Source organism: Gopherus evgoodei, unplaced genomic scaffold (assembly GCF_007399415.2).
Source record: "Gopherus evgoodei ecotype Sinaloan lineage unplaced genomic scaffold, rGopEvg1_v1.p scaffold_39_arrow_ctg1, whole genome shotgun sequence".
NCBI classification, from domain to species: domain Eukaryota; kingdom Metazoa; phylum Chordata; order Testudines; family Testudinidae; genus Gopherus; species Gopherus evgoodei.
In genome coordinates, this window is record NW_022060060.1 from 1,199,306 (window position 1) to 1,225,487 (window position 26,182).

Here is a 26,182-nt window from a genome sequence, read left to right on the forward strand (position 1 = left end):
TCTGGCCAGGGCCTCTGTGTGAAGTGTGCCAGAGCTGAACGGAACGCGCTGGGACACGGGACTCCTGTCGGTGTGTTGGGTTGTGTTGTGTGGTGTTTGTTTTTTAAATATAAAACCCGTTTTACTTTCCTACGCGGCAGGGAGCTGGTGCAATCCGTGGTGCATTAAATCGCTCTCAACGTCTGCATGGAAACAGCTTCTCCTTTCTGTACCAGTCTCTGCTTTGCTCCGTGTCACTGTGTCATTTCTCCTCCTGACGCAGTAATAGGTGGCGGTGTCTGCAGCTCTCAGCGAGCGGAGCTGCAGGGAGAACTGGCTCCTGGAGATGTCTGCGGAGATAGTGACTCGGCCTTGGAGAGATGGAGCGAAGCCTGTCTCCCCGCTATTGTATGGGTACACGTACCCCACCCACTCCATCCCCTTCCCGGGGGGTTGACGGAGCCAGTGCCAATGGTAATGCTGAGTAGCGATGGAGAACCCGGAGACAGCACAGCTCAGGGTGAGGGTCTCTCCGGGCTTCTCCGCTCCTGGGCCAGACTGGACCAGCTGCACCTGAGATAGGACACCTGGGGAAACAGGATAAAATACAAGGAAAGAATTAGTCACCAAAAGAATCCATGGGTCTGTTCCTAATGCCCCTGCTGCCCCATAGACACTCACAGCTGGGGGTGGAGAACAGGGACAGGAAAAATAGCAGAGATTTCATTCTTGTTTCGTACAATTAGGGAAACTCCCCAGCGGGCAGGACCTGGCAGTTCTGTGTCTGGGGGTGTGGAGAGACTGAGCCTCCTAGAACCGGGGGTTTGTATTTAAACAGGAACACCCCCCCCCCGGGGCAGGGACTTGCATGCGGGTTCCCAGGGTGGGTATAAGAGCTGGCAGGGGGTGAGCACTCAGTATACGGCGATGTCCCCTCGGGGATAGGTGTCCCCTTTGCACCGCAGAGAGACCCTGCGCTCAGCTCAGCGCACATGGAATGGCAGGAGAAGGATCTGTGAGGAAGGAAGCCAGGTCCTGAGGACGGGGCCTTGGGATGGGACTCAGGAGAACCCGCAGGTCTGGGAACTGGCAGATGGTCTGGCCGAGGTGGGCTACACTAATTGGAAGGCCTATGTTTTGGGGGTCCTGTCTGGTGAACTGGGGACTCACACATCCCCTTCTTGTCTTAGGGCGTGATCTGAAGCCCAGTGAAATGAGCCGGTGTGTTTCCTTTGGAGGAGCAGGGGTGGCTAAAGCATGTGCTGAGCTGCTTGTCCCTGAAGCCATCTTTCCTCTCAGGAGCCATGTATCTCGGGGGTGATTTTCAGAGGTAAGGGGTACCTGCAGCTCCCGCTGATTTCAGGCAGAGCTCAGTCTGTGCTGAGTGAAGATGAAATTTCCTCCCGTGGGTACAGCTGGTGCAAGGATGTTTCCTGCCCTAGGGGAAACTTCCACCTTGTGCCTCCCCTCCCACCAAAACACCTCCTCCCCCCCGCAGCTGCCCCCCCCCCGGGAGCCCTGCGATAGCTCCCTGCCCCAGCTCACCTCTGCTCCGCCTCCTCCCCCCCGCAGCTTCCCCCCCCGGGGAGCCCTGCAGTAGCTCCCTGCCCCAGCTCATCTCTGCTCCGCCTCCTCCCACTAGCACGCTATTGCAGTGCCGCTCCACTTCTCCTGCCTACCAGGCTTGTGGGGCCAATCAGCTGTTTGGTTCCGCAAGCCCGGGAGGGAGAGAAGCAGAGCGGGGCGGTGTGCTCAGGGGAGGAGGCGGAGCAGAGGTGAGCTGGGGCGGGGAGCGGTTCCCCTAAGTGCAGCCCCCCACTTACTTGCTGCAGGAGGCTCTCCCCGCACCCCCTGCCCCAGGTCCCTCCGCCGAAATGCTGACGACGGGTTTTAATGAACCACTTAATTTGAACAGTCCCTCCAAGATGTGCTGATTGTTATCCTGTGGCCAGTACCCCAGGAGCCTACATTTGAAATCCAAGCATAGAGCCAATATTTATATCTTCATATACAAAAATGATACATGCACACAGAGAGCACACTCCTAACCAGCAAATCAAACCTTTTCGTACACACCTCACTCCGCAACCTTTGTACAACATTCGCTGCAAATATAGAACAGTGGTTGCAACAATCATCTATATGGTCACATTGTAATCAGATAACATCACACACCCCTATTTCCATATCCCCCTCCTGGTGACACATCAAACCTCCTCACTTAGTGAGCCCAATCCCTGCCTGGGGATTCAGGAAGTGGCACAGGGAAGAGAGGAAGGATCATTCAGGGGGAAGGGCACCCACTTGGGATCCTGCATGGCCAGGCTCTGTTCCCTGCTCTGTCCGAGACTTCTTGTGCCACTTTGGGCAAGTCACGTGGGGCTGGATTTTTCTAAGTATTGACGTATCAAGCGGGATTTTCTAAAGCACCGCAGTGCCCAACTCCCCTAGGTGCACCTCAGTTCTCAGTCTGTGAAATGGGGATAATGGGACTTTCCTGCCTCACCGGGGAGAAGTGAGGATAGATGTGATAAAAAGTATGAGGTTCTTAGATATGATGGTGACTGGGAGAGGTGGGGGGGACCTATGTATCTGTTACTGTGAATGTGCTGCAAAGATCACTGACATGACTGGAATGAGTGCGGCCTGCCTTGCCTTCATTTGACCTTGGGCCATTCCCTGATGCAGCAACTGCTGGATATTCCTTCCCATGGGAAAACAGCTGGTAGAGGGACTTGATTAACTTGGGCAAAAATGTCTAGTATAAGGAAAACAGCTCACATTCTTTTAGAGCCTGACACAAAACCCTTCCCAACCCCAGGGAAACCCTCCCGTTGAGAGCAACGTGAGCTGTGTCAGGCCCTGTGTTCATAACCCTGAGGCCGCAAAGTTGTTACTTGTTTCTTGAAATGTCAATTGTAGATGTCTTCACCAGAGGCAATGGACTCATCAGTAGAACAGAGCTAATTACAGTGAAGTGGATGCTTCACTTCCTTCAGAGGATCAGCAGCTGTGACTGAAGCAGAAAACTCTCGGAGCTATCGGATTAGTAGAAGAGTCCTGGGCAGATTCACTGGTGTGGGTAAAACACCAAACCTCACTGATTATAAGAAGACCACTGATGGGTTTGAGCAATGAAGGATTTTGCCCAATATTAGTGAGGTCCTGGGGCTCAGCCTGTCAAAGACTCAATATAATTTCTGCAGAAGTTGGGCGAGATAATCACAGTAGAGATGATGGTGATAGTAAAATCTATTTCCTATTCAGTGGTTTTCATCCACACATTTCAGAGCATTTTACAAAGGAGTTAAGTGGCATTATCCCCAATTTTTGCCCAAGGGGAAACTGAGGCACGTGACAGTGAAGTGACTTGCCCAAGATCACCGAGGAAATAAGTGGCATGACTGGAAATGAATTCCGTCTCTCTGTTTGGTGCTGAGCACTATGGGGAAGCTCTCTATGTACACCTGCCATGCACCGCACAGCAACAGGTAGATAAAGGCAGCCGACCAGCTTTCTAAACTGGTTGACCTGCTCACTCCATGTTAGGTCAGACTCTGTTCTCAGTTAGACACTAGAAATCTTGAATAATTCAGTTTAGTGCAGGGGATGGGTTCTGGATTTAGGACAGGGTAACTAAGTGCAGAATTTGACTAAGTCTTTTCAAATCCAGTGTCTGCACCTTTAATACACTTAGAAATTGTCTGAAAGCTTTTTCTGAGTGTATTTTCACACATATTTTCACATGTACATAGCTGTGTGAGTGTTTGAAGTTACGGATGTGGGTGTTCAGAGAGCTTGTGTGATTATGTGTTTGTGTGTAGGTGTTGCTATGGGCAGGGCTGGCTCTATAATTTTTGCTGCCCCAAGCAAAAAAAAAGAAAGAAAAAAGCCACTCGGACTGTGCTGCCCCAAGAATGGACGGAGTGCAGCCCCTTTGCATGTCCCGCCCCAGGCACGTGCTTCCTCCGCTGGTGCCTGGAGCTGGCCCTGCCAGTGAGAAGCTGTTGCTGGACAATATGTAATAGTAATCAGCCACTGCAGCCCCTTTCCTGGAGCCTGTCGGATCCAGTGCATGGGGTAGCTGCTGAGATCGAAGCCGCTCACGGCACAGGTCACTTTAGTGGATTATCCGGGCTGGACTGAGTCAGAGCAATCTGTGCCCGGGCCCCTGGAGGCAAACTGAGTTTTAAAGGGCTCTGAGCTGCCTACTGCTGCGGGCAGAGCCCTTTAAATCTCAGCCGCGGCCAGGATTCAAAAGGTTCTGCTTTGCCCGCAGTGGCGGGGAGCCCAGAGCCCCTTAAATCTCAGCCGCGGCCCGGATTCATAGGGCTCTGCGCTGCCCGCAGCGGTAGGCAGCCCAGAACTCTTTAAATCTCAGCCGCGGCCAGGATTCAAAAGGCTCTGCTTTGCCCGCAGTGGTGGGGAGCCCAGAACTCTTTAAATCCCAGCTGCGGCCCGGATTCAAAAGGCTCTGGGCTGCTCGCAGCAGCAGGGAGTCCAGAGCCCTTTAAATCCCAGCTGCGGCAGCGATTCAAAAGGCTCTGGGCTGCTCGCAGCAGCAGGGAGTCCAGAGCCCTTTAAATCCCAGCTGCGGCAGCGATTCAAAAGGCTCTGAGCTGCAGGCAGCAGCGAGCTCACAGCTCTTTAAATCTCAGCGGGATTCAAAGGGCTCTGGGCTGCCCGCAGCTGCAGAGAGCCCAGAGCCCTTTAAATCTCAGCTGCCAGGGCTGGCTTTAGGCCAATTCAACCAATTCCCCTGAATCAGCCCACCCCTAAGAGGGCTACATGCCCAAGCCCCAGTATGGTGTACCGGCAAAAGCCAGTGTGCTGTAGAGGGCTGGCCCAGCTTCCCCAGGGGGCAATTTAAAAGGCCTGTGGCTCCCAGGCCCTTTAAATTGCCACCAGAGCACCACTGCTGGAGCCCTGGGGTAGGGCTGTGGGGCTCTGGGGGCGCTTTAAAAAGTCCAGGGTTCCCGTCGCTTCTACTGCCCCGGTCCTTTAAAAGCCACCGGAGCCCCACCACTTCCCCAGGCTATTTAAAGGGCTGGAGCGGTAGAAGAAGGGGAGCCCCGGGCCCTTTAAATACCTCCAGAGCCCTGGGGTAGTGGGGGGCTCTGGGGGCTATTTAAAGGGCTGGGGCTCCAGCTGCCTCTGCAGCCCTGGTCCTTAAATAGTTGCTGAAGCCACACCGCTTCCCCAGGGCTCCCTCGGCTATTTACAGGGCTGGGGCGGTAGAAACAGGGGAGCTGCGGGCTCTTTAAATATTCCCCAGAGCCCTGGGGTAGCGGGGGGGGGGTATCCAGATGCCTTTGCTGCCCTGGTCCTTTAAATAGCCCCTGGAGCCCCACCACTTCCCCAGGGCTCCTGCAGCTATTTACAGGGCTGGGGCAGTGGAAGCAGGGGAGCCCCAGGCCCTTTAAATAGCTCCTGAGCCAAGGGCTGCTGCTGCTATCCTAGTGGGGAAGGCAGGATGAGGGGACACTCACCATACAGGATGGGCTGTACCCCCTGTACCTGCACCAGCTGCCCGCAGCCAACCCCTGCCACACCTCCTGCCCTGCCTGCACCAGTTCCTGTCTGCAGCCAGCCCTGCACCCGCTTCCCACAGCCAGCCCGTCTCCAGCCAGCCCCTCACCCCCTGTCTTGCCTTCAGCCCTGTACCAACCCGTCTCCAGCCAGCCCTGCACCCCCTTCCCTGTCTCCAGCCAACCCCGATGCACCCCCCACCTGAATCCAGCCAGTCCTGCACTCCTTTGTCTCCAGCCCTGCCAACCCATGCCGCATCCCCCCTGTGGCCCTGCCTGAAGCCAGCCAGCCCATCCGACATGCTGTCTCCAGCCTGCCGCACACCCCTTGCCCAGCATGCAGCCAGACCCTACCTCCAGCCACCTCCCCTCCACCTCCAGCCAGCCTCATGTCCACTGGTGCCCTGTAGTTCCCAGGGAAGTAACCCTGCACACCTGCTTCAATGAGGTGGGCAGGGAGCAGGTGGGACCCACACATGCACCCTAGCACACACTCAGGGAGTGGCGGAGCTCATTTCTAGTTCAGACACATCTTTTTAAAAAAGAACTTTAGGTAGGGTTAACATACATCTGTACTTTCCCGGACATATCAGGCTTTTTGGATCTTAAATTGCCATCCAAGAGGAAAATACGGACGTATGGTAACCCTATTGGTACAAAAAATACATACTGTGGCAGAACTTTTTTATAGGGAACCGGTTGCTAAGAAATGAAAGGCTTTTTTTTTACATTTTTTTTCTTTCAGTCATCCCAGCCGGGGCCCCGCCGAAAATGTTCGAATTGGGCCCTGCACTTCCTAAAGCCGGCCCTGCCAGCTGCGGATGGGATTCAAAGGCTCTGGGCTCCCCACAGCCGTGGGGAGCCCAGAGCCCTTTAAATCTCAGCCGTGGCTGGGATTCAAAGGGCTCAGGGCTCCTCGCAGAGATTCCCAGCCGCGGCTGAGATTTAAAGGGATCAGGGCTTCCCGCCGCCACGGGCAGCCCAGAGCCCTTTGAATCCCGGCAGCGGCTCCAGCAGATGCGCTGGGGCTGGAATTTAAAGGGCTCGGGCTCCCCTCAGCAGCAGGAGCTCTGGGCCCTTTAAATCCCTGCCCCAGCCCCACAAAGCTCCGGGTTCCCGCAGCCACCGGAGCCCGGACCCTTTAATTTGACCCTGAGGGCTCCCAGCCAACTCTTCAGCTGGGAGCCCCTGGATGATTTAAAATCAAGTATCACCTCACCACCCCCAACCTTCCTTTTTGGCCCACAGCTATTTTGGTGGGGCGGCACTGGGAAAGGAGGGTTTGTTTCTGCAGGGCTGGGCAGTGCTGGGGCAGAGTGTTTCCGTGGGGCCGGGGGGGTTCGGCCCTCAGCTGTTTTCATGTGTGGGTCCCACCTGCTCCCTGCCCACCTCATTGAGTAATGTGGCCCTCGAAGCTTTACAAGTTGTGCAGGCCTGACCTACCAGATAGGGCCCCTTAGGTGAGTTAGGTGGAGGATGTATGTGTCCGGATGCCTGGTCTGAGGCCACAGTGTGCATGTCCAGAGACAGAAACCTGGGAACCCTATGGAATTTTACTGCAAAAAGTAGGCTGCAAGTTGAGTTTAGATGCCTGCAGAGTTTGGGAGAAGCTAAGTGGAGGTTTAGAAAATCCTGCTGGGGCTTGATTCCGGGATTTAGGCACCTACCGTGGTTATGAGCCAAGGTCCATTTTTTGTACCTCGCCCTCTGCTGCTTTTGAAAATCTCACTAGGTTCCTATCTGCATCTTTACGCAAACAAATACCATTGAAATTCTGGCTCTCCGTGTTTGGAAATAAAGGACTAGGGCTGTCATCCAGCTCTCTGTGTGTGTTTTTAAAGTCTGGGTTGTAACTGTGCCTATCCTCCATGGACAGCATAGACTGGTTACAATGGAAGCACGACACATAGCAATTCTTCTAGGTTCTCCTTTTGACAGTAGTAGTTTTTATCACACATTATTTTGAGATGCTGGAGAACTATGAATGCGCTCAATGGCCCAGATTCTCATCTCAGGTATGCTGGTGTAAATACAGAGTAATTCCCCTTACTCCAGTGGTGTATCTGTTATCAGAATCCAGCTCAGTATCTCAGTGATAAAACACACTGGTTCAGATGCACTCCGGTGTAACGACAGGGAAAAGAGGCAAGGTACGTCAGGGAACATTTTGGGCCAATTCTATTGAAAACTCACTGCAACTTACAAGCAATATTTCAGAGGACATGATGCAATGGTGTTAATTAATACCCAAAGGCCCTAATTACAAACCCTCCATCACCAGTGGGATATCTTAGTGAAGACACAGTTTAGAGTCCATCAAAGCATTCTCATGTTGTGTTTATACATCAGTTATTTAAATTCCAAATTCCCCAGTTGCAAACAGGCTAGGACGAGGCTCAGAACAGACAGCTGGGCTTTTCACTGATAAGAATCCCGGTGCTTTTGCTACTATCTAAATGCTGGTAAAACATGATGACAATTTCATAGCTTGTGCCATTTCCTAGTGGACTCGTGTCAAAACCATAACTCCAGCTCCAGGCCTAGGACCTGTGTGAAGCCAATAGGTGGGGTGTTGATGACTTCTGGTGGAGTTTGACCTGTTCCTAATCATTAGTTTGTTTATCACTCTATACCCTTAGATTAGGTAGGAGTGACTATCAATAGAGTAGTTATAGAAATGTAAGTGTACAGAGTGACTAACCAGCTAACTAACACCACTCCCAAAACAGTACTACTTAAACACTCAAGCATATTCATTAATAATCAGACCATTTTCTTTCAGAAGACATTCCAAAATTCATGTTTATTTATAGCTGAGATTTTCATAGAAAACAAAGGGAATTGGGTGCCCATTTGCCATAAAATCACTCAGAATTGGGCTTCTAACTCCCATAGGTCCCTTTAAAATCCAAGGTGGTTTGATGGGTAAACCTCAGATTATGTGTATTCACAGAGTTCCTCCAGATAAGAAGAACATGTAAGGTCTTCTAGAGTTATTTCTTTCTGGGTAGGGTTATTTATTATTTTATAGCATACATAGGTATGCTAAAATCTTAACAGAAAATTACTATTCCTTAAAAAAATGAGTTTACAATCTCAATGTATGACACTTCAAGATACATCAAAACTTCAGCAATTGTATGATATACATAAGTAATAAAATACTTGACATTTCTTACCTAGATGAGGTTTACATAGACTTGAATCTATTTACCTCAGCTGAATGACTTTTGTTTCACATTGGTTTAAGTTAAAGGGGAATCTGGACTGTTGACTTGAGTGAACTTTTCATAGAGTCAAACATTTTAAGGTCAGTAGAGGCCTTTAGGGCAATCTCATGCGTAGAATCTCAGCTGGTGTTTCCTGAATGAAACCCAGCAGGTTCAGCTGAACATGATTTCAGAGAGATACCCCATCTCTCTGGAAGGTGTTCCCAGAAATAATTCACAGATTCCAGGGCCAGAAGGACCATTGTGATCATCTGGTTGTATCTCGTATAGAGCACAGTCCAGAGAACTTCCCCCAAAATAATTCCTTTTGAACTAGAGCAGAACTTTTAAATAAAACAATACAAAACAACAACAAACAATTTAGGTCAATGATTTTCCTGTCTCCATTATTTTCTCTTTGGAATCAGTTGTTTTTCATGACTTCCCCTTTGAGGTTAATGTAGAAGGATTTGGCCGGAGCTTGTCCCTCTCTGGGGTGGTGGGGAACAAAACCATTTCACTACGTACATCTGGTTACTTTGTGGAACTAGTCTAGAGCAGTAGAGGCAAAACAATGGTTACTCACACCCAGTTGGTGGGCAGTTGTGACTCCTACGCTCCTGTCCTTGGACAGGGATGGAGCAAACCATCAAGCAATAAGCCCAGGCTTTTGGTTAGGGCGGGCAGCAAAGAGTCCATGGCTCAGGCACACATATAGGGCTGAGCAAACAATTAAGTTCAACAGGCTCAGGCCCTGGGTCAGGGTGGGGCAATGCAGAGTCTATGGGTTGGGCCCTCAGGAAGGGCTGAGGAAACAAGTAAGTTCAGGGGGCCCAGGCCCTGGGTCAAGGCAGGGCAATACAGAGGGTATTTCTATACTATGAAATTAGGTCCATTTAATAGAAGTTGATTTTTTAGAAATCGATTTGATGTGGTCGATTGTGTGTGTCCCCACTAAGTGCATTAAGTCGGCGGTGTGCGTCCACAGTATCGTGGCTAGCGTTGACTTTTGGAGCACTGCACTGTGGGTAGCTATCCCACAGTTCCTGCAGTCTCTGCCGCCCATTGGAATTCTGGCTTGAGTTCTCAATGCTTGATGGGGCAAAAACATTGTTGCGGGTGGTTCTGGGTACATGTTGTCCCTCCCTCCCTCTGTGAAAGCATCGGCAAGCAATCGTTTCTTGCCTTTTTTCCTGGGTTACCTGTGCAGATGACATACCACAGCAAGCATGGTACTGCAGTGCTACACAGCAGCATCCCTTTGCCTTGCCTTGTGGATGGGAAATGGTGCAATAAGACTGCTAACCATCATCGTCATCTTGGGGGTGCTCCAGGGCGGACCTCAGTGAGGTCGTTCGGGGGCACCTGGACAAAAATGCGAATGACTCCAGGTCATTCTCTTCTTTAAGTTTCATTTAACTGAGATTCAGTTCTGCCTGGAATATCATGCCAGCTGGAGGTTTCTGCCCCAGGCTGCTCTCCCAGTGGGTAGCACCAGGCCGTTACACCTACCCCAGCCTACCCCAGCCTATCCCTTGCTCCCATGGCTCATGAAGCCTGGAAAGTAGTAAGGAGCAATTCAACTATAGGCTGAACAAGTGCAGAATGGTGGTAGAATGTGCCTTTGGACGTTTAAAAGCTTGCCGGCACCAGGGCCAGTGCAACAATTTAGGCGGACTAGGCGGTTGCCTAAGGCGCCGAGATTTGGGGGTGCCACAAAGCACCCCCAATTTTTTTTTAAATGGTTGAGCAGCCGCTGCTGCTGGGACAGAGAGGGGGTCTGAGCTGCTGGCGGCAGCCGGCCACCCAGGGTGTCCCCTGGGTCAGGGCACCTCCGTGGCAGCCCACAGTCCAGGGTGTCACCTGGGTCAGGGCGCCGCCATAGGGGGCAGCAGGCAGCTCCCATGGAGCTGCCGCAGTGGTGCTTATGGGCAGTCCTGTGCTCAGCGGCTCGGGTGGACCTCCCACAGGCACTACTGCGGCAGCTCCACCATAGCCCTGGGACAAATGCGAGGGGCGGCGAAATTGCCTTCCGCCTAAGGCACTCAAAACCGTAGCGCCGGTCCTGGCCTGCACCATTTGCTGACTAGGCTGTTTGCAATTAGAAGAGCAGAGCAAGGTGTGTTGCGCATCACAGAGGCTTTGAAAACCAGTTTCATGACTGGCCAGGCTTCGGTGTGACAGTTGTGTGTGTTTCTCCTTGATGAAAACTCACCCGCTTTGTTTATTTTAATTCCCTGTAAGCCAATCCTGTAAGCCATGTAATCAGTCGCCCCTCCCTCCATGGGAGCAAAGGCAGACAATCGTTTTGCACCTTTTTTCCATGCAGACGCCATACCACAGCAAGCATGGAGCCTGCTCAGATCACTGTGGCAGTTATGAGCACTGTAAACACCACGTGCATTATCTTGCTGTATATGCAACACCGGAAACTTCAGAAGCAGGCGAGGAGGCGATGGCAATGTGGTGATGAGAGTGATGAGGACATGGACACAGACTTCTCTCAAAGCACTGTCCCTGGCAATTTGGACATCAAGGTGCTAATGGGGCAGGTTCATGCCATGGAATGTCATTTCTGGGCTCAGGAAACAAGCACAGACTGGTGGGACAGCATAGTGTTGCAGGTGTGGGATGATTCCCAGTGGCAGCGAAACTTTCACATGTGTCAGGGCACTTTCATGGAACTTTGTGACTTGCTTTCCCCTGCCCTGAAGTGCCAGAATACCAAGATGAGAGCAGCCCTCACAGCTCACAAGCGAGTGGTGATAGCCATCTGGAAGCTTGCAATGCCAGACAGGTACCGGTCAGTCAGGAATCAATTTGGAGTGGGCAGATCTACTGTGGGAGCTGCTGTGATCCAAGTAGCCAATGCGAGCACTGAGCTGCTGCTATCAAGGGTAGTGACTCTGGGAAATGTGCAGGTCATAGTGGATGGCTTTGCTGAAATGGGATTCCCTAACTGTGGGGGGGGGGGCGATAGATGGAACTCATATCCCTATCTTGGCACCGGAGCACCAGGGCACCCAGTACATAAACCGCAAGGGGTACTTTTCAATGGTGCTGCAAGCACTGGTGGATCACAAGGGACATTTCACCAGCCTCAATGTGGGATGGCCGAGAAAGGTAGATGAAACTTGTATCTTTAGGAACTCTGGTCTCTGTGAATGCCTGCAGCAAGAGATTTACTTGCCAGACCAAAAAATAACCGTTGGGGATGTTGAAATGCCTGTAGTTATCCTTGGGGACTCAGTCTACCCCTTGATGCCATGGCTCATGAAGCCATACACAGGCAGCCTGGACAGTGGTCAGGAGCTGTTCAACTACAGGCTGAGCAAGTGCGGGATGGTGGTAGAATGCATTCTTTATTAATTCATCACACAAATAGGGGGATAACTGTCAAGATAGCTCAGGAAGGGTGGAGGAAGAGGGAAGCACCAGGTGGAGTGGTGGAGGAGAGGAGGAGGGAAAGACAAGACCACACTGCACTTCAAAACTTATTGAATGCCATCCTTCTGTTGCTTGAGCAGTCCTCTGGGGTGGAGTGGTTGGGTGGCCGGAGGCCCCCCACCGCGTTCTTGGGTGTCTGGGCAAGGAGGCTATGGAACTTGGGGAAGAGGATGGTTGGTTACAGAGGAGCTGCAGAGATGACCTGTGCTCCTGCTGCCTTTCCTGCATCTCAGCAATATGCCGGAGAATATCAGTTTGATCCTCCAGTAGCCTAAGCATTGCTTCCTGCTTCCTCTCATCACGCTAACACCACCGATCATCTTGATCCCACCATCTCTCCTCTTGCTCCTGCCACCTATCCTCATCTTCATTTTGCACTTTCCTGCACTCTGACAGTGTCTGCCTCCAGGCATTCTGCTGGGCTCTTTCAGTGTGGGAGGACTGCATGAGCTCAGAGAACATTTCATCGGGAGTGCGTTTTTTATGCCTTCTGATCTTCGCTAGCCTCTAGGATGAAGATATGGGGAATGTTGAAACATTTGAAGCTGTGGGAGGAAAAAAGGGAGAGTAGTATTTAAAAAGACACATTTTAGAGAACAATGGATTGACTCATTCACAGAGAACCAAACTATTAACATTACATAGCAAATGTGCTGTCTTTACAAGGTCGCATTTTGCCTCTTATATCAAGGGCCTCTGGTTTGGTGTGAGAGATCACAGATGCAGGGCAGGCGGGCAACAGAATTCGACTTGCAGGCAGACATAATAAGCCACAGTCTTTTGGCTTCTTTAACCTTCATAACATGTGGGAAGGGTTTCAAACTGCAGTGCCTTCATTTCCCATACCAAGCACCCTTTGGGCTGGCCATTTAAAATGGGTTGGCCATTTAAAAGGAGGGGCTGTGGTTTTTGGGTTAAGGTGCAGCACAAACCCAACTAACCCCTCCCCACACACACACATACCCAATTCTCTGGGATGATCACTTCACCCCTCCCCCTACCACATGGCTAACAGCAGAGATGATTTCTGTTCAGCCACAGACAAGCAGCCCAGCAGGAACGGACACCTCTGAATGTCCCCTTAATAAAGTTCCCCTATTTCAACCAGGTGACCCTGGGAGTACATCCAGGAGAGCTTCACTGAGATGTCCCTGGAGGATTCTGCTCCATTCCCATACACGATAACAGACTTTTTCAGTAGCTGTAGTGGCTGCCAATACTTCCCAAGTCTTCAGGGTAAATTAGTCATTAAACATGCTTGCTTTTAAACCATGTACAATATTTACAAATATTTACACTCATCAGAGGTGTCTTCTCCACCTTCAAGGTCTGGGAGCCCACCTTGGGTGTGTTGGGAGGGTATTGGCTCCAGAGTGATAAACAGTTCCTGGCTATCAGGGAAAATGGTTTCTCTGCTTGTTTGCTCTGCGCTATCTTCAACCTCCTCCTCCCCATCATCATCTTCCTCATCCCCCAAATCCACATTCTTATTGCATGAGAATCCATTGATGGAGTTTACTCACGGGATGGGGCAGTTGTAGGGGCACCTCCTAGAATGACATGTCTGGGGCTTGCCCCAGAGCGGCCATTGTGCCTGAGCTCCTTAAGTTTAACGCGGCATTGCTGGGGGGCCCTGTTATAGCCTCTGACCTTCTTGCCCTTGGAGATTTTTTTCAAATATTCCGGCATTTCATCTTTTGGAACAGAGTTTGGATAGCACAGATTTGTCTCTCCATACAGCGATCAGATTCCGTATCTCCTGTTTGGTCCATGCTGGAGCTTTTTTGTGATTCTGGGACTCCATGGTTACCTGTGCTGATCAGCTCTCCACGCTGGGCAAACAGGAAATGAGATTCAAAAGTTCACGGGTCTTTTCCTGTCTACTTGGCCAGTGCATTGGAGTTGAGAATGGTGTTCAGAGCAGTCAGAATGGAGCACTCTGGGATAGCTCCCAGAGGCTGATATCGTTGAATTGCATCCACACTACCCCAAATTTGACCCAGCAGGGTCAATTTAAGCGCTAATCTCCTCGTCAAGGAGGAGTACAGAAATTGATTTTAAGTCAACAAAAATGGCTTCATCGTGTGGATGGGTGGATCGAACTAATGCTGCTAAATTCGACCTAAACGTGTAGTGTAGACCAGGGCTTCAGAGTCTGTAGCTCAGGCCCTCAGGCAGGGCTGAGGAAACTAGTAAATTCAGGGAAGCCCAGGCCCTGGGTAAGGATGGGGCAGTACAGAGTTTGATGCTCAGGCCCTCAGACAGTGCTGAGCAAACAGTGAAGCACTTGGTCAGGCCCTGGTTCCAGAGGGCCTGGGGAGAGGGGAAGATGTGACCTGCACATTGGGTGGCAGGGCCATGCAAGCCCACCCGCTTCACTGCATCCCAGCCCGAGGCCCTAGCAGCAGTACAATACCCGTTGTGTGGCAGTGGGGATCCAGGCCGCAACATTTTGACATGGGCTCCGGGTGTGCTTCAGCCAGACTATGGTTGTCTGCCCCTGGGCTACTTCCTACCTCCCCCTCCAGAGGTACTGCGCCTGGACGGAGTCTTCCAAGGAATCAAGCAGCTTGACAGCTCCTCGGAGTACCCGGCAAGCGGCAGGCTTGGCAGCTTCTCTGGGTAGCTTCCCACAGGCAGGCTTAACAGCTTCCCTGGGGCCTGGTCAGCATCAGGCCTCGGCTGGTCTGGCCAGTCTTCGGGTCGGTCGCAGACTGCAGGAGTCTCCCCACCAGGAGCTCTGCCACAGGCGTCTGGCCTCTCCGGTGGCCGTGGCTGTAGTGAGCTCTGGGTTGGAATTTTATACATCCTGTCCTGCACTCTGACCTCTGGGGGGCGGGTGCAAGCTCCACTGGCTCTGCCCACTATGGCGTCCGAAGGGGCTCGTCCCTCTCTGGGGCGGCAGGGAACCACACCGCCTCACTACAGTTAGTAATAAAACTACCCTTGTACCATTGTTTTTCCTTGATAAAACAAACTATTCACTTCCTTTATACAATAATTTCACATTTCCCGCCAGCAGAATATCCAAGGAGATTACATCATTTCATATGAAGGCAAAATTACCAAGAAGGAGAGATGCTAATTTCTGTGAAAGGGAAAAACAACAAAATACACCAAGAGGTGCAGCATGATTGAGACATCCGGGAAGGAACCCAAAGCTCAGTTTACCGAGATAATTGAAGACTATGAATAGTACAAGAGAATGGAAAGTGCAGTGCAAAGACTGTAATCTGGTCTCAGAAAAGGTGGTGGAAGGGTTAGGGTTGGGTATGGCTGGCAATAGGTCATCTGTATGAGAGGGAAGCAGGGCAGTTTCAATGAGATAATCTGATTTAGAAATGAAAAGTTCCTGCTCAGACATCTACCATGTCAAGCAGAATAGGCTTGCTTGTTCAGTCCAGTGGGAAAGTCAATGAAGGTAGATGGTGTGACACTGCTCCCCGTATTCCTCACAGGGATGTGGTTATGGCATGACTATAGCATAATCATGAGGCATTTTGTGCAAGATGGGTCATTGAAGGTGTCATTGGAAAAGTTATGATTTGCTGAATATGATTATCCTATTTGTATTCCTGTATCACTTTTGTATCTGAAGTTATGAATGTTGACTGTGTATCTCTATTTCAAATGTAGTTACATCTGGGTAACATCCACTGGTGAAGATGCTTTCAGTCTAGAGAGCTGGTTGGGAAGGGGATATTCAGGTAATGAGCCATTAGGGAAAACAATTGGCGTTAGGAGAAGCTTATCTCCCACCTGGTGAGCCTTCTGAGAACATTCCAGAGAGCCTGTAAGTAATGGTAGCCATAACTCTACCAGGGCAGGTGAGCAGATCATGTGACTCTGGACTCCATCTTGGGACATCTGTATTTTTCCACAAACTGGTCTGGTAATGAAGTCTAGAAACAAAGGGTTCCCTATATAAGGCAGGGAGCAATATCATGCCACACAAGAGGATTCCTGGAGAGACCTGAGGAACAAAGACTGAACTGAGGGAAGTGCTGGACCCAGGTTAAAGAGATTTCTAGCCTGTATATGGAAACCTGAGAAACCTAAGCTGCAAAGCAAATGCAGCTTGTGCCTTGAGAATCTGCCAGACTGCTGGTATCATCAGTCAGGGTGAGAAACTGCTCATTCATAGTCAATCTAACTAGTGTGTTAAGCGGAGTTTGATGTTTTAATTGCTGGATATCTGCTTTGATCTGTTTCCTATCCCTAATGGTCACTTTTGTAGTTAATAAACTTGTTTGTTGTTTAATTTAAACCAGTGTGACTTTAACTGAACTGCCTGGGGGAAAATCTCAGCTTGGTTAGCACAAGTGTGCATATTCCCCTCCACAATCAGGGAGAGGGAACAGGGTAACAAATTCATACTGGTCAGTGTTTTGATAAGGGCAGGGTGGTACAGCTCTTGGGTCCTAGGCTGCGAAGCTGCTGGTTATCTTGTCTTTAGCTTTTCTACTGTTGGTTCATGCAGTTGCTGATCAGAGAACCTGCATGTAACTGCAGCTGGGTGGGTCCCTACCTGTGTGAATGCTGGAGGAGGTGTGAGAAAGAGCCCAGACTGGTGGGTCAGCGGGCTCAGTGGTAGCATGCTGGGGGGAACCAATCACTGATCAGTTATAGCAAAACATGCCTAAGACCAGCCGTTCTCAGACTAGGGGTTGTGAGGTGATTACATGGGGGGTCATGAGCTGCCAGCCTCCATCCAAAACCCCATTTTGCCTCCAGCATTTATAAGGGTGTTTAATATATTAAAAAGAGTTTTTAATGTATAAGGGGGGTGACACTCAAAGGCTTGCTGTGTGAAAGGGGTCAGCCGCACAAAAATCTGAGAACCCTGCCTAAGACAGAGCAATGAATGGTTCTCGGGTTTAAAACATAAGAATGGCCAAACTAGGTCAGACCAAAGGTCCATCTAGCCCAGTATCCTGTCTGCTGACAGTGGCCAATGCCAGGTGCCCCAGAGGGAATGAACAGGACAGGGAATCATCAAGTGATCCAGCTCCTGTCGCCCATCACCTTTTTAATGTACCATGTTACTACTGGCTTATAGAAATAAACTTGACTGGCACTGGTTATCTGGACTCTTGAATATATTTGATAATGAACCAAAGTGGCTGAAGGGATTAACTATACTATTCATCAACACTAAGTAAAATTGTATTGGTTGCAATGTAATTAAAGAGAGAATGGGATCTGTTGGACTGGGTTTGTGCACATAACCAGATCCATACTTCCCCACCAGTCAACTTCACATCACCATCCAGCTCCCTACTGGGTAAGTTGTCACCCTGTTAGGAGATGCAAAATCATTCTTTATCTCCCTATGCTTCATACGCTCCAGCGTCTTGTATCTTATAATCATGAGCCAGATCCAAAGTCCTTTGTCGTTAAGGAAAAGACTCTCAGTCCTTGACGACAAGGGGGATCGTTTCAGGCCCCAGATGGGCAAAGGCATCCATTACTTTCTCCATGTCTGCTATGGGTAGAATCCATGTCTCCCCTGCCCACTCTCACAATACACAATCATAGACTACATTCGCGTTTTACAATACAGCAATACAGATACTCATTCCCTGTCATCCATTCCCAGCTTCTGGCAAACAGAGGCTATGGACACCATCCCTGCCCAGCCTGGTTAACAGCCATTAATAGACCTGTCCTCCGTGCATTTATCTCGTGTATTGGCTAGTTGAGTGTGTATTTTATTTTTTTACCACGTGAGTTTTATTGCTTTTAAAAATTTTGAAACAAAATAGTCTCTCTCTCTCTCTCTCTCTGTGCACGCTTTTCTGGATTTCCATTTTTCTTTCAATGTACCATTGCCACACTCGATATAGACATAGATTATGTAAGCGGGGGAATGGTCCCGCTATTGTGGGGAACTTTCCTGGCTTCTGCACTACCCCAGTGAAGTGGGCTAGCGAAAGGATCGGCGTCCTTGCTCCCACTTCCTTTCCCAGAGGCCTCTGTGCCCTTGAGGACTCCCCTTCCGCTTTCCTGTCTGGCAGAGTCCTCGTAACCCCAACAAGGCTGGGCCCAGGATTCCTGGGGGGCTCAACCCCCAACCCTGCTGTGGTCACCCAGGACAGGGGCTAGAGTGTCCCTATTCTGGGGTGCTCTCTCTGCACGGGGCACTTCCCTGACCCACTGATCATTTCATACAATTTAAAGAAAATGCAAGTTGTTTAATTGACAATTAATTTTAAAAAGAACAAGGAAAAGTGGGGAAGGTTAAAGGAAACACATCACCCGCCTCTGTGGCAGGGAACGTCACAACCAGTGCCTCTGGACATCAGGGCAGTTCACAGTCTGTTCCTTGCAGGTCCCAGGCCTCTGTCTCAGGCCCTGGCTGTGCTGCAGGGACTCTGCGGGTTGGACACTTGCTCTGGTGGTTCCCACACGCCCTCAGGCTCTAGGTGGCAGGACCCTTCTTCCCATCATCGCCCCCTTCCCGTTGAGGTTACAATCCCCCCCAAGTCCAGCCTGCAGGGCCTCTTGGCTGAGGCGTCTCCCTGCACTGGGTCCACTGCCCAGGGTCCCCCTTGCTCTCCCCAGCTGCTCACTGCATCCAGCTCCGGACTGCTCCAGCCTCGGCTCCACACTGCCTCAGCACGGCTGCTGCTGCTGCTCTGCCTTCAGCTCCCTGGGCTGCTGCTCTGGCCCCTCTGGCTCTGGCCCAGCTCTGCTCCCCAACTCAGCTTGGGCCCCTGCTTTCTCCTTAGCTCAGCCCCACTCTGTCTGACCCAGGCAGCTCCAGCTCACACGGAGGAGGGGACCCCCTGGCCTTCTGACTCCCTGTCAATCAGGCTGACGGAGCATTGGCCTCTCCCCATTGTTCCTGGGGACTGTCAATCTCAGGCTCCTGATTTCCCATCGACCCCTCCTCTTTTAGTGCTGAGAGCCAGCAACCAAAACACCCCCACTGAGCCTTAGTAGGGGGGCAACAGTTCCCTTACATTTATATGGGCGCAACCGAAGGCAGTGGCTGAAAAGATCAGAAGGTACGATTATCGATACATCAAGAAATGTGTAGGGGAAAAGCAAGGAAGAGATTTCAGACTTATTGGCTCTGATATCTTTGCTTTAACAGCAGGGATCTGCGACTTCTCTTTAAACATACATCTCTACCCTGATATAACACTGTCCTCATGAGCCAAAAAATCTTACCATGTTATAGGTGAAACTGCGTTATATCAAGCTCGCTTTGATCCACCGGAGTGCTCAGCCCTGTCCCCCTGGAGTGCTGCTTTACCGCGTTATATCCGAATTTGTGTTATATTGGAGGAGAAGTGTATCTATATTTTATTGCTCATAACATTTGGATAAACAAACCACCTCTCTCTTTCTCTCTCTATTTTTAACTCATTCTCTCTATATATCTCTTTCTTTTTCTCCAGTTTTTCATTTTTCTCCAAGCACATTCTCCCTTCTAGATAAAAATGACTCTCTTCTTTCTCTCCATGAGTTTTCATTTTTATTTCACTTACATTTCTTTATATGTGGATGGATTCCAATCTCAGCTGCACTCGTGTAAATCCACATGAAGCTGATGCAATTTAACCTGGTGTAATTGTGTACAGGAAACTCCCCGTAGTGTGTGTTTAGGAGTGGTTATGGTGGGGTTTTGTAAGTCTGTGTCTGTTTCTCAGATGCATCTATAAAATGGGGCAAATTTGTCTTCGAATCTGCTCTGATAGAGGACAGCTGGATAGACCTTCATGCAAACCTCAGCCTCTTTTGTGTTTCAGTATGTGCCTCATGGGGTGTGTTTATACTGCATGTGGCAAGTGTAATTCCCTCTCTGGCAAACCTACACACTCTGTCTTTGACTGAGCTACTGAGCTTTGTGCTAAAAATAGCCTCCACAGCAGAGACTAGCGCCCGAGCCCAGTCTCATCTGAGATCCTAGGTACGTACACAGGTGGCCATCCCAAAGGGCTGTGTGTGCTGCCATGTTCTCACTGCTAATTTTATCCTGCTAGCTTGATGACCAAAGCTAGTGTATTACATCTCCCAGCTGCAGGGGAGATATATCCATGGTTGAACTCCATATATTTTTCACTTCCAATCTATTGATTTTTGTTATATCTTCTAGATTTCTTGATATGATATGATTCTTGATAGGATAAAGATATTTCAAAATCCCAGCCTAAAAGTCTTTCTTTAAAGTTCAAGAGAGATTCAGGGAGGTAGAAGGGTTATTTCTGCAGTTCAATAGGGTTCTATGCTCTTGGTTCACCTATATTGGAAACTCAGCCTGTTAATTATATGAGTCTTCCTCTGTTTAGTGACAGCTTCACTTTTCCAGTAGAAAGATGCCATGGTATGAGGTTACACGCTCTTGGTTTCACCGAGTGTAATCGACAGCACAACCTAACTGTGTGCACTCCATCAATACTTAACGATTGTCTTCTTCTAGATACATATTATGGGAAAAGGAGAAGGAAGAAACCAAACACCCATCATGGAATTCATCCTCTTAGGATTTGGGAGTGTTCGTGAACTGCAGCCCCTTCTCTTCCTCGTGTTTCTAGTGATCTATGTTGTGACTGTGATGGGGAACATCCTTATTGTTGCGCTAGTTGTGACTGATCAGCACCTTCACACCCCCATGTACTTCTTCCTGGGGAACTTGTCCTGCCTGGACATCTGCTACAGCTCCACCTTCCTACCTTGGCTGCTGGCCAATCTCCTGACTGGGGACAGAACCATTTCTATTAAGGGCCGCATTCTGCAAACATATTTCTTTGGTATCCTGACAGCTACAGAATGTCTGCTCCTCACGGCAATATCTTATGATCGGTATTTAGCGAAATGCAATCCACTCCGTTATGCGGTTCTGATGAATGGCAGGATTTGTTGTCAGCTAGTGGCAGGGTCCTGGATAAGTAGCTTTCTAGCCTGCACCACAATAAACATTTTCTTGTTCAAATCAAAGTTTTGTGGTTCAAAAGAAATTGACCATTTCTTTTGTGATTTTTCACCAGTGATAAAGCTGTTCTGCGGTGACACCCAGACTGTGCGACTGCTGATATTTATTGTCTGTACCCTAGGGACACTTGTGCCCTGTCTACTGGTCTTGACATCCTACATTCGTATCATCACCACCATCCTGAGAATCCCATCCACCACAGGGAGGCAAAAGGCCTTTTCCACCTGTTCCTCTCACCTCATTGTGGTTATAGTTTATTATGGGACGCTGATTACTGTCTATGTGGTTCCAACAGCCGATAATCACAAGATCCTACACAAACTATTCTCTGTCTTCTATACAGTCCTGACTCCCATGATCAACCCTGTAATCTATAGCCTGAGAAACAAGGAGGTCAATGAGGCCCTGAGAAAAGCTATTCTTAAACTAATTACTTTTAGAAACAGGCATGGAAGCTTAAAGGACAAATTTTAGCATATAGTAACTCCTCGCTTAATGTTGTAGTTATGTGCCTGAAAAATGCGACTTTAAGTGAAGCAATGTTAAGCGTATCCAATTTCCTCATAGAAATTAATGTATATGGGGGGGCTTAGGTTCCAAGGAATTTTTTTTATTTTATATATATATATATTATATAAATTTATATTATACTCTCTGTGTGTGTATGTGTATATATATATGTTTATATATATATGTTTTAAACAAACTGTTGAATACTGTACACAGCCATGATGATTGTGAAGTTTGGTTGAGCTGGTGGAGTCAGAGGGAGGGATATTTCCCAGGGAGCCTTGCTGCTAAATGACGAACTAGCACTTGGCTGAGCCCTCAAGGGTTGACACGTTGCTGTTAATGTAGCATCACCCTCTACAAGGCAGCAGGAATGGAGGGAGAGGAGACAGCGTGGCAGACAGAGACACACGCCCTGTGGGTGGGTGGGAGAGAGAGATGCTCATTGCCTCGTTAAGTACGCTGACCCCACTCTAAGTATATTGCCTTTACAAAGATCCAGAAGTTGAGATAGTAGCAGCGGCCAGCAAACTCTCTCCATCCTGAGCCCTGTACTGTCCTCACCTTGCTCTATGTGGAGAAGGGGTAAGCAGGGGGCAGGAGAATGGTGGAGGGGGACACCCTGACATTAGCTCCCCTCACCCCCCCTTCCCTGCACAGCAAGCAGGAGGCTCCTGGGAGCAGCTTCAAGGCAGAGGGCAGAAGCAGCACATGGCAGTGCAGGGAGCAACAGCTGGACTGCCTGCAATTGGTAGCCTGCTGGGCAGATGCTGCACAGGGAACTTAGTGGAGCTGATAGGGGGGCTGCCGATCCACCCTGGTTCCAAGCCCCCCCCCCAGCTAGCTACAAGGGGCTGCTCTTGCTGCAAGCAGTGGACAAAGCAGGCAGCTGCCAAACAATGTTATAAGGGAGCATAGCCCAACTTTAAACATATTCCCTGATTGATCAGCAACGTAACATAGAAACAACGTTAACTGGGATGACTTTAAGTCAGGAGTTACTGTATAAGAAACTATATCAATTCATCTCTATTTTACTAGTCATGGCCCATCTGAGTCCTTGAGAACAGGATTACCCCTCATTGAACTTACTTCATCTTCTTTCTGTTACGCTGATACTTTTTCAGCATTAATCTTCCATGCATTTAATAACATTTCTTTATACAAAACTTGATACTGTAAGAGAGATTCTTTATGAAAAATGTTTTTTTTCCAAAAACACATTTCAGTAAAGCACTCTGCCTCATGCATCCAGACATTCGTCCGTACATGTATGCTAGTGCCCAAATTCTGCAAGGAGCTCAACATCTTTTGAGTGGTTCTGGGTCTCTTCCACTCCCACCGAACTGAATGACATTCATTTCCCACTGATTAGGATCCTCTCTTGTCAATTTTCACAGTGGTAGCTGTATTAGTCTGTCTCAGCAAAAACTATGAGGAGTCCTTGTGGCACCTTAGACACTAACACAATTATTTGAGCATAAGCTTTGGAGAGCTAAAACCCCCTTCATCAGATGCATAGAGTGGAAAATACAGAAGGCTATATATATACAGTACTTGAAAAGATGGAAGTTGGCTTACCAAGTCAGTGCTAACGAGGCCAATTCAAATAAGGTGAAAGTGGCCTATTCTCAACAGTTGATTACTTTGTAGTGCTGACAATGCCAATGCAATCAAGGTGGATGTTGCCTATTTCCAATAGTTGACAAGAAGGTGTGAAGTATTGGGGGAGAGCCATGTTAATCTGGATCTGTAAAAGCAACAAAGAGTCCTGTGGCACCTTATAGACTAACAGACGTTTTGGAGCATGAGCTTTCGTGGATGAATCCCCACTTCGTCAGATGCATGTCAGTGGATATTCACCCACGAAAGCTCATGCTCCAAAACATCTGTTAGTCTATAAGGTGCCACAGGACTCATTGCTTAGAAGATGTGAGTATCAGCAAAGGGAAGATTACTTTTTGTAGTGACCCAGCCACTCCCAGTCTTTATTCAGGCCTAATTTGATGGTGTCCAGTTTGCAAATTAATTCTAGTTCTGCAGTTTCTCATTGGAGTCTGTTTTTGAAGATTTTTGGTGCAGAATTGCCACTTTCAAGGCTGTTCTTGAGTGTCCAGGGAGACTGAAGTGCTCTCCTACTGGTTTTTGAATGTAACAATTCTTGATGTCTTATTTGTATCCATTTATTCTTTTGAGAAGAGACTATCCGGTTTGGCCAATGTACAGGGCAGAGGGGCATGTGATGGCATATATCACATTGGTAGATGTGCAGGTGAATAAACCCCTGATGGTGTGGCTGATGTGGTTAGGTCCTATGATGATGTCCCTTGAATAGATTGCAGACAGAGTTGGCAATGGGGTTTGTTGCAGGGATTGGTTCCTGGGTTAGTGTTTTTGTTGTGTAGTTGCTGATGAGTATTTTCTTCAAGTTGAGGGGCTGTCTGTAACTGAGGACTGGCCTTTCTCACAAGGTCTGTGAGATTGAGGGAGTGTTCTTCAGGATAGGTTGTAGATCTTTAATGATGTGCTGGAGAGGTTTTAGTTGGGGGCTGTAGGTGATGGTTAGTGGTGTTCTGTTACTTTTTTTGTTGGACCTGTCCTGTAGGAGGTGACTTCGGGGTACCCTTCTGGGTCTGTCAATTTGTTTCTTAACTTCAGTAGGTGGGTATTGTAGTTTTAAGAATGCTTCATAGAGATCCTGTAGGTGTTTGTCTCTGCCTGAGGGATTGGAGCAAATGTGGATGTATCTTAGATCTTGCCTGTAGACAATGGATCATGTGATGTGGTCTGGATGAAAGCTGGAGGCATGTAGCCCTAATTCATGAATTCATTTAACTCAAATTAGCTGAATATTTTCAGCAAAAATCCATCGAAATCTTTCAGGATTTAGATGCTGGGCACCAATCCTTCCCTTTATAATATTTAACCTTGTGGTTAGAGCACCTTGGTGTGTGTAAGACCTACGTTCAATATCCCCCCACCTGACTGGAGGGAAGTCTTCAGTTTCCCACACTGCAAACAAGTGCACGGGCCTATAGAATACTCTCTGCACAAGCTCTCTCTCTCTCTCTCTCTCTCTCTCTCTTTTTCTCTCTCTCTCTCTTTTTCTCTCTCTCTCTCTCTCTCTGTCCTGGAAAAGTGGTTCCATTGGATATAAATAATTAAATAGTCCTTGGAACAGGGAGTTAAACTTTGATCTCCCACAAGCAAACTGTGTGTCTTAACTACCAGACTAAGGAGTCATCCTTAGACTTGTTTTCTGGCCCAATGACTATTCATTCTCATCATGATTGTCAATGAATAGTCATTGGACTAGGAAAAGCAAGTGCGAATGAGTTCATACCCTGGTAGTAAGGCTTTTGTTTTCCAGAACTGCCAGAAAAATGAGAAATCAGTGTTTCACTGCACTCTAATTGCCATCTTCTGCCATAATACTGCAGGCAGGGCAGAAATACATGCTGAATGGGTTTTCCAGCAAGGCTGAGTGTCTTGTGGTTAAGACCTAGGTGCGAGAGTCACAACTCTTCACTTCTTTTCCTAGATCAGCCACATACTGCCTATAGGCCAGAAACTTTGTCACAAACTAATTCAGCCTCATGCAGAGTGAGGTGTGCTGAAAGCTGTATTAAAATTAGAAGCTGTTGCTCCAAGTGTAAGGGTTGTTTTTTTCTGGTCCCTCTTGCACACAGGGGCCTTTGTATGGAAATCTATGTCTCTGATTATTACGAGTCCTTCTGAGCTTGCCACCATGGAGTTATGACTCTCTGTTGTGGGGAGGAGCCTGCTTTGTCCTTCAGTGTTTGTGTTCTTGCATCTTATGGGTCTGAATTCTCAGAAATAAAGTGATGTTACAGTGCAACCTTCAAGCAAGACTGTCCTATGTTTTTATCTAACTTGAACATAACGCAGAGATGGTTGAAAAAAGAGGTGGGGAAATGGGATTTTTTTCCTCATTTTTATTTTTATTTTTTCATTTCATTTGGCTGATATTTTTCAACTCTGTCATTGTCACAGACACTGGAGGAGGGGTTTTAAAGGCACAGACAGGAGTTGGGCATGAGGAAAGACAATGGGAGATAAGTGCATAGATAGATGAAAACTTTGCTGAGTATGGAGGGGTGATGGAGTTTGTCTGTGAGCAACCTGGAGACCAGTGATATTAATGGGAATAGGAAACAAGTCTCCTGAGTCTTGACCACTGTCTCTCATGACAAACACCAGTGTATCAAAGGAAACAATGTAGGCTCAGGCTGTCAAATAATTTCAGCCCCTTTGAAAATCCCACCAAATCTTGGATGAGGGCAGGATCTGTGGGGATAACTTTTAAATCACCTAATTTTTCCCTAGCTGAAAAAGGTGGATAAACCTTGATTCTCTTCCTTTGCCAGGTGCTTTTCAAACAATGCATGAAAATTGCACTACAGGAGCTAAGGCAGCAATTTTAAAACCACCAAGAGTATTTGGATGTTCACGACTAGCTCAGTGGCAGTCCAAGTTAAATATAGTGCCCATCTTTAAAAAAGGGAAGAAGGAGAATCTAGTGAACTATAGACCAGTCGGCCTCACCT

At 48.6% G+C, this 26,182-nt stretch overlaps 1 protein-coding gene and 1 gene segment (V, D, J or C); one reads left to right on the forward strand and one right to left on the reverse strand.

Annotated features, from left to right (window-relative positions):
- The window catches only part of LOC115642233, a 45,306-nt gene that overhangs the window by 7,728 nt on the left and 11,396 nt on the right, over window positions 1-26,182 (reverse strand).
- LOC115642327 (olfactory receptor 10C1-like) lies at window positions 20,601-21,578 on the forward strand. Its single transcript, XM_030545777.1, has one exon. The coding sequence runs from the start codon at window positions 20,601-20,603 to the stop codon at window positions 21,576-21,578; it is 978 nt and encodes a 325-aa protein (XP_030401637.1).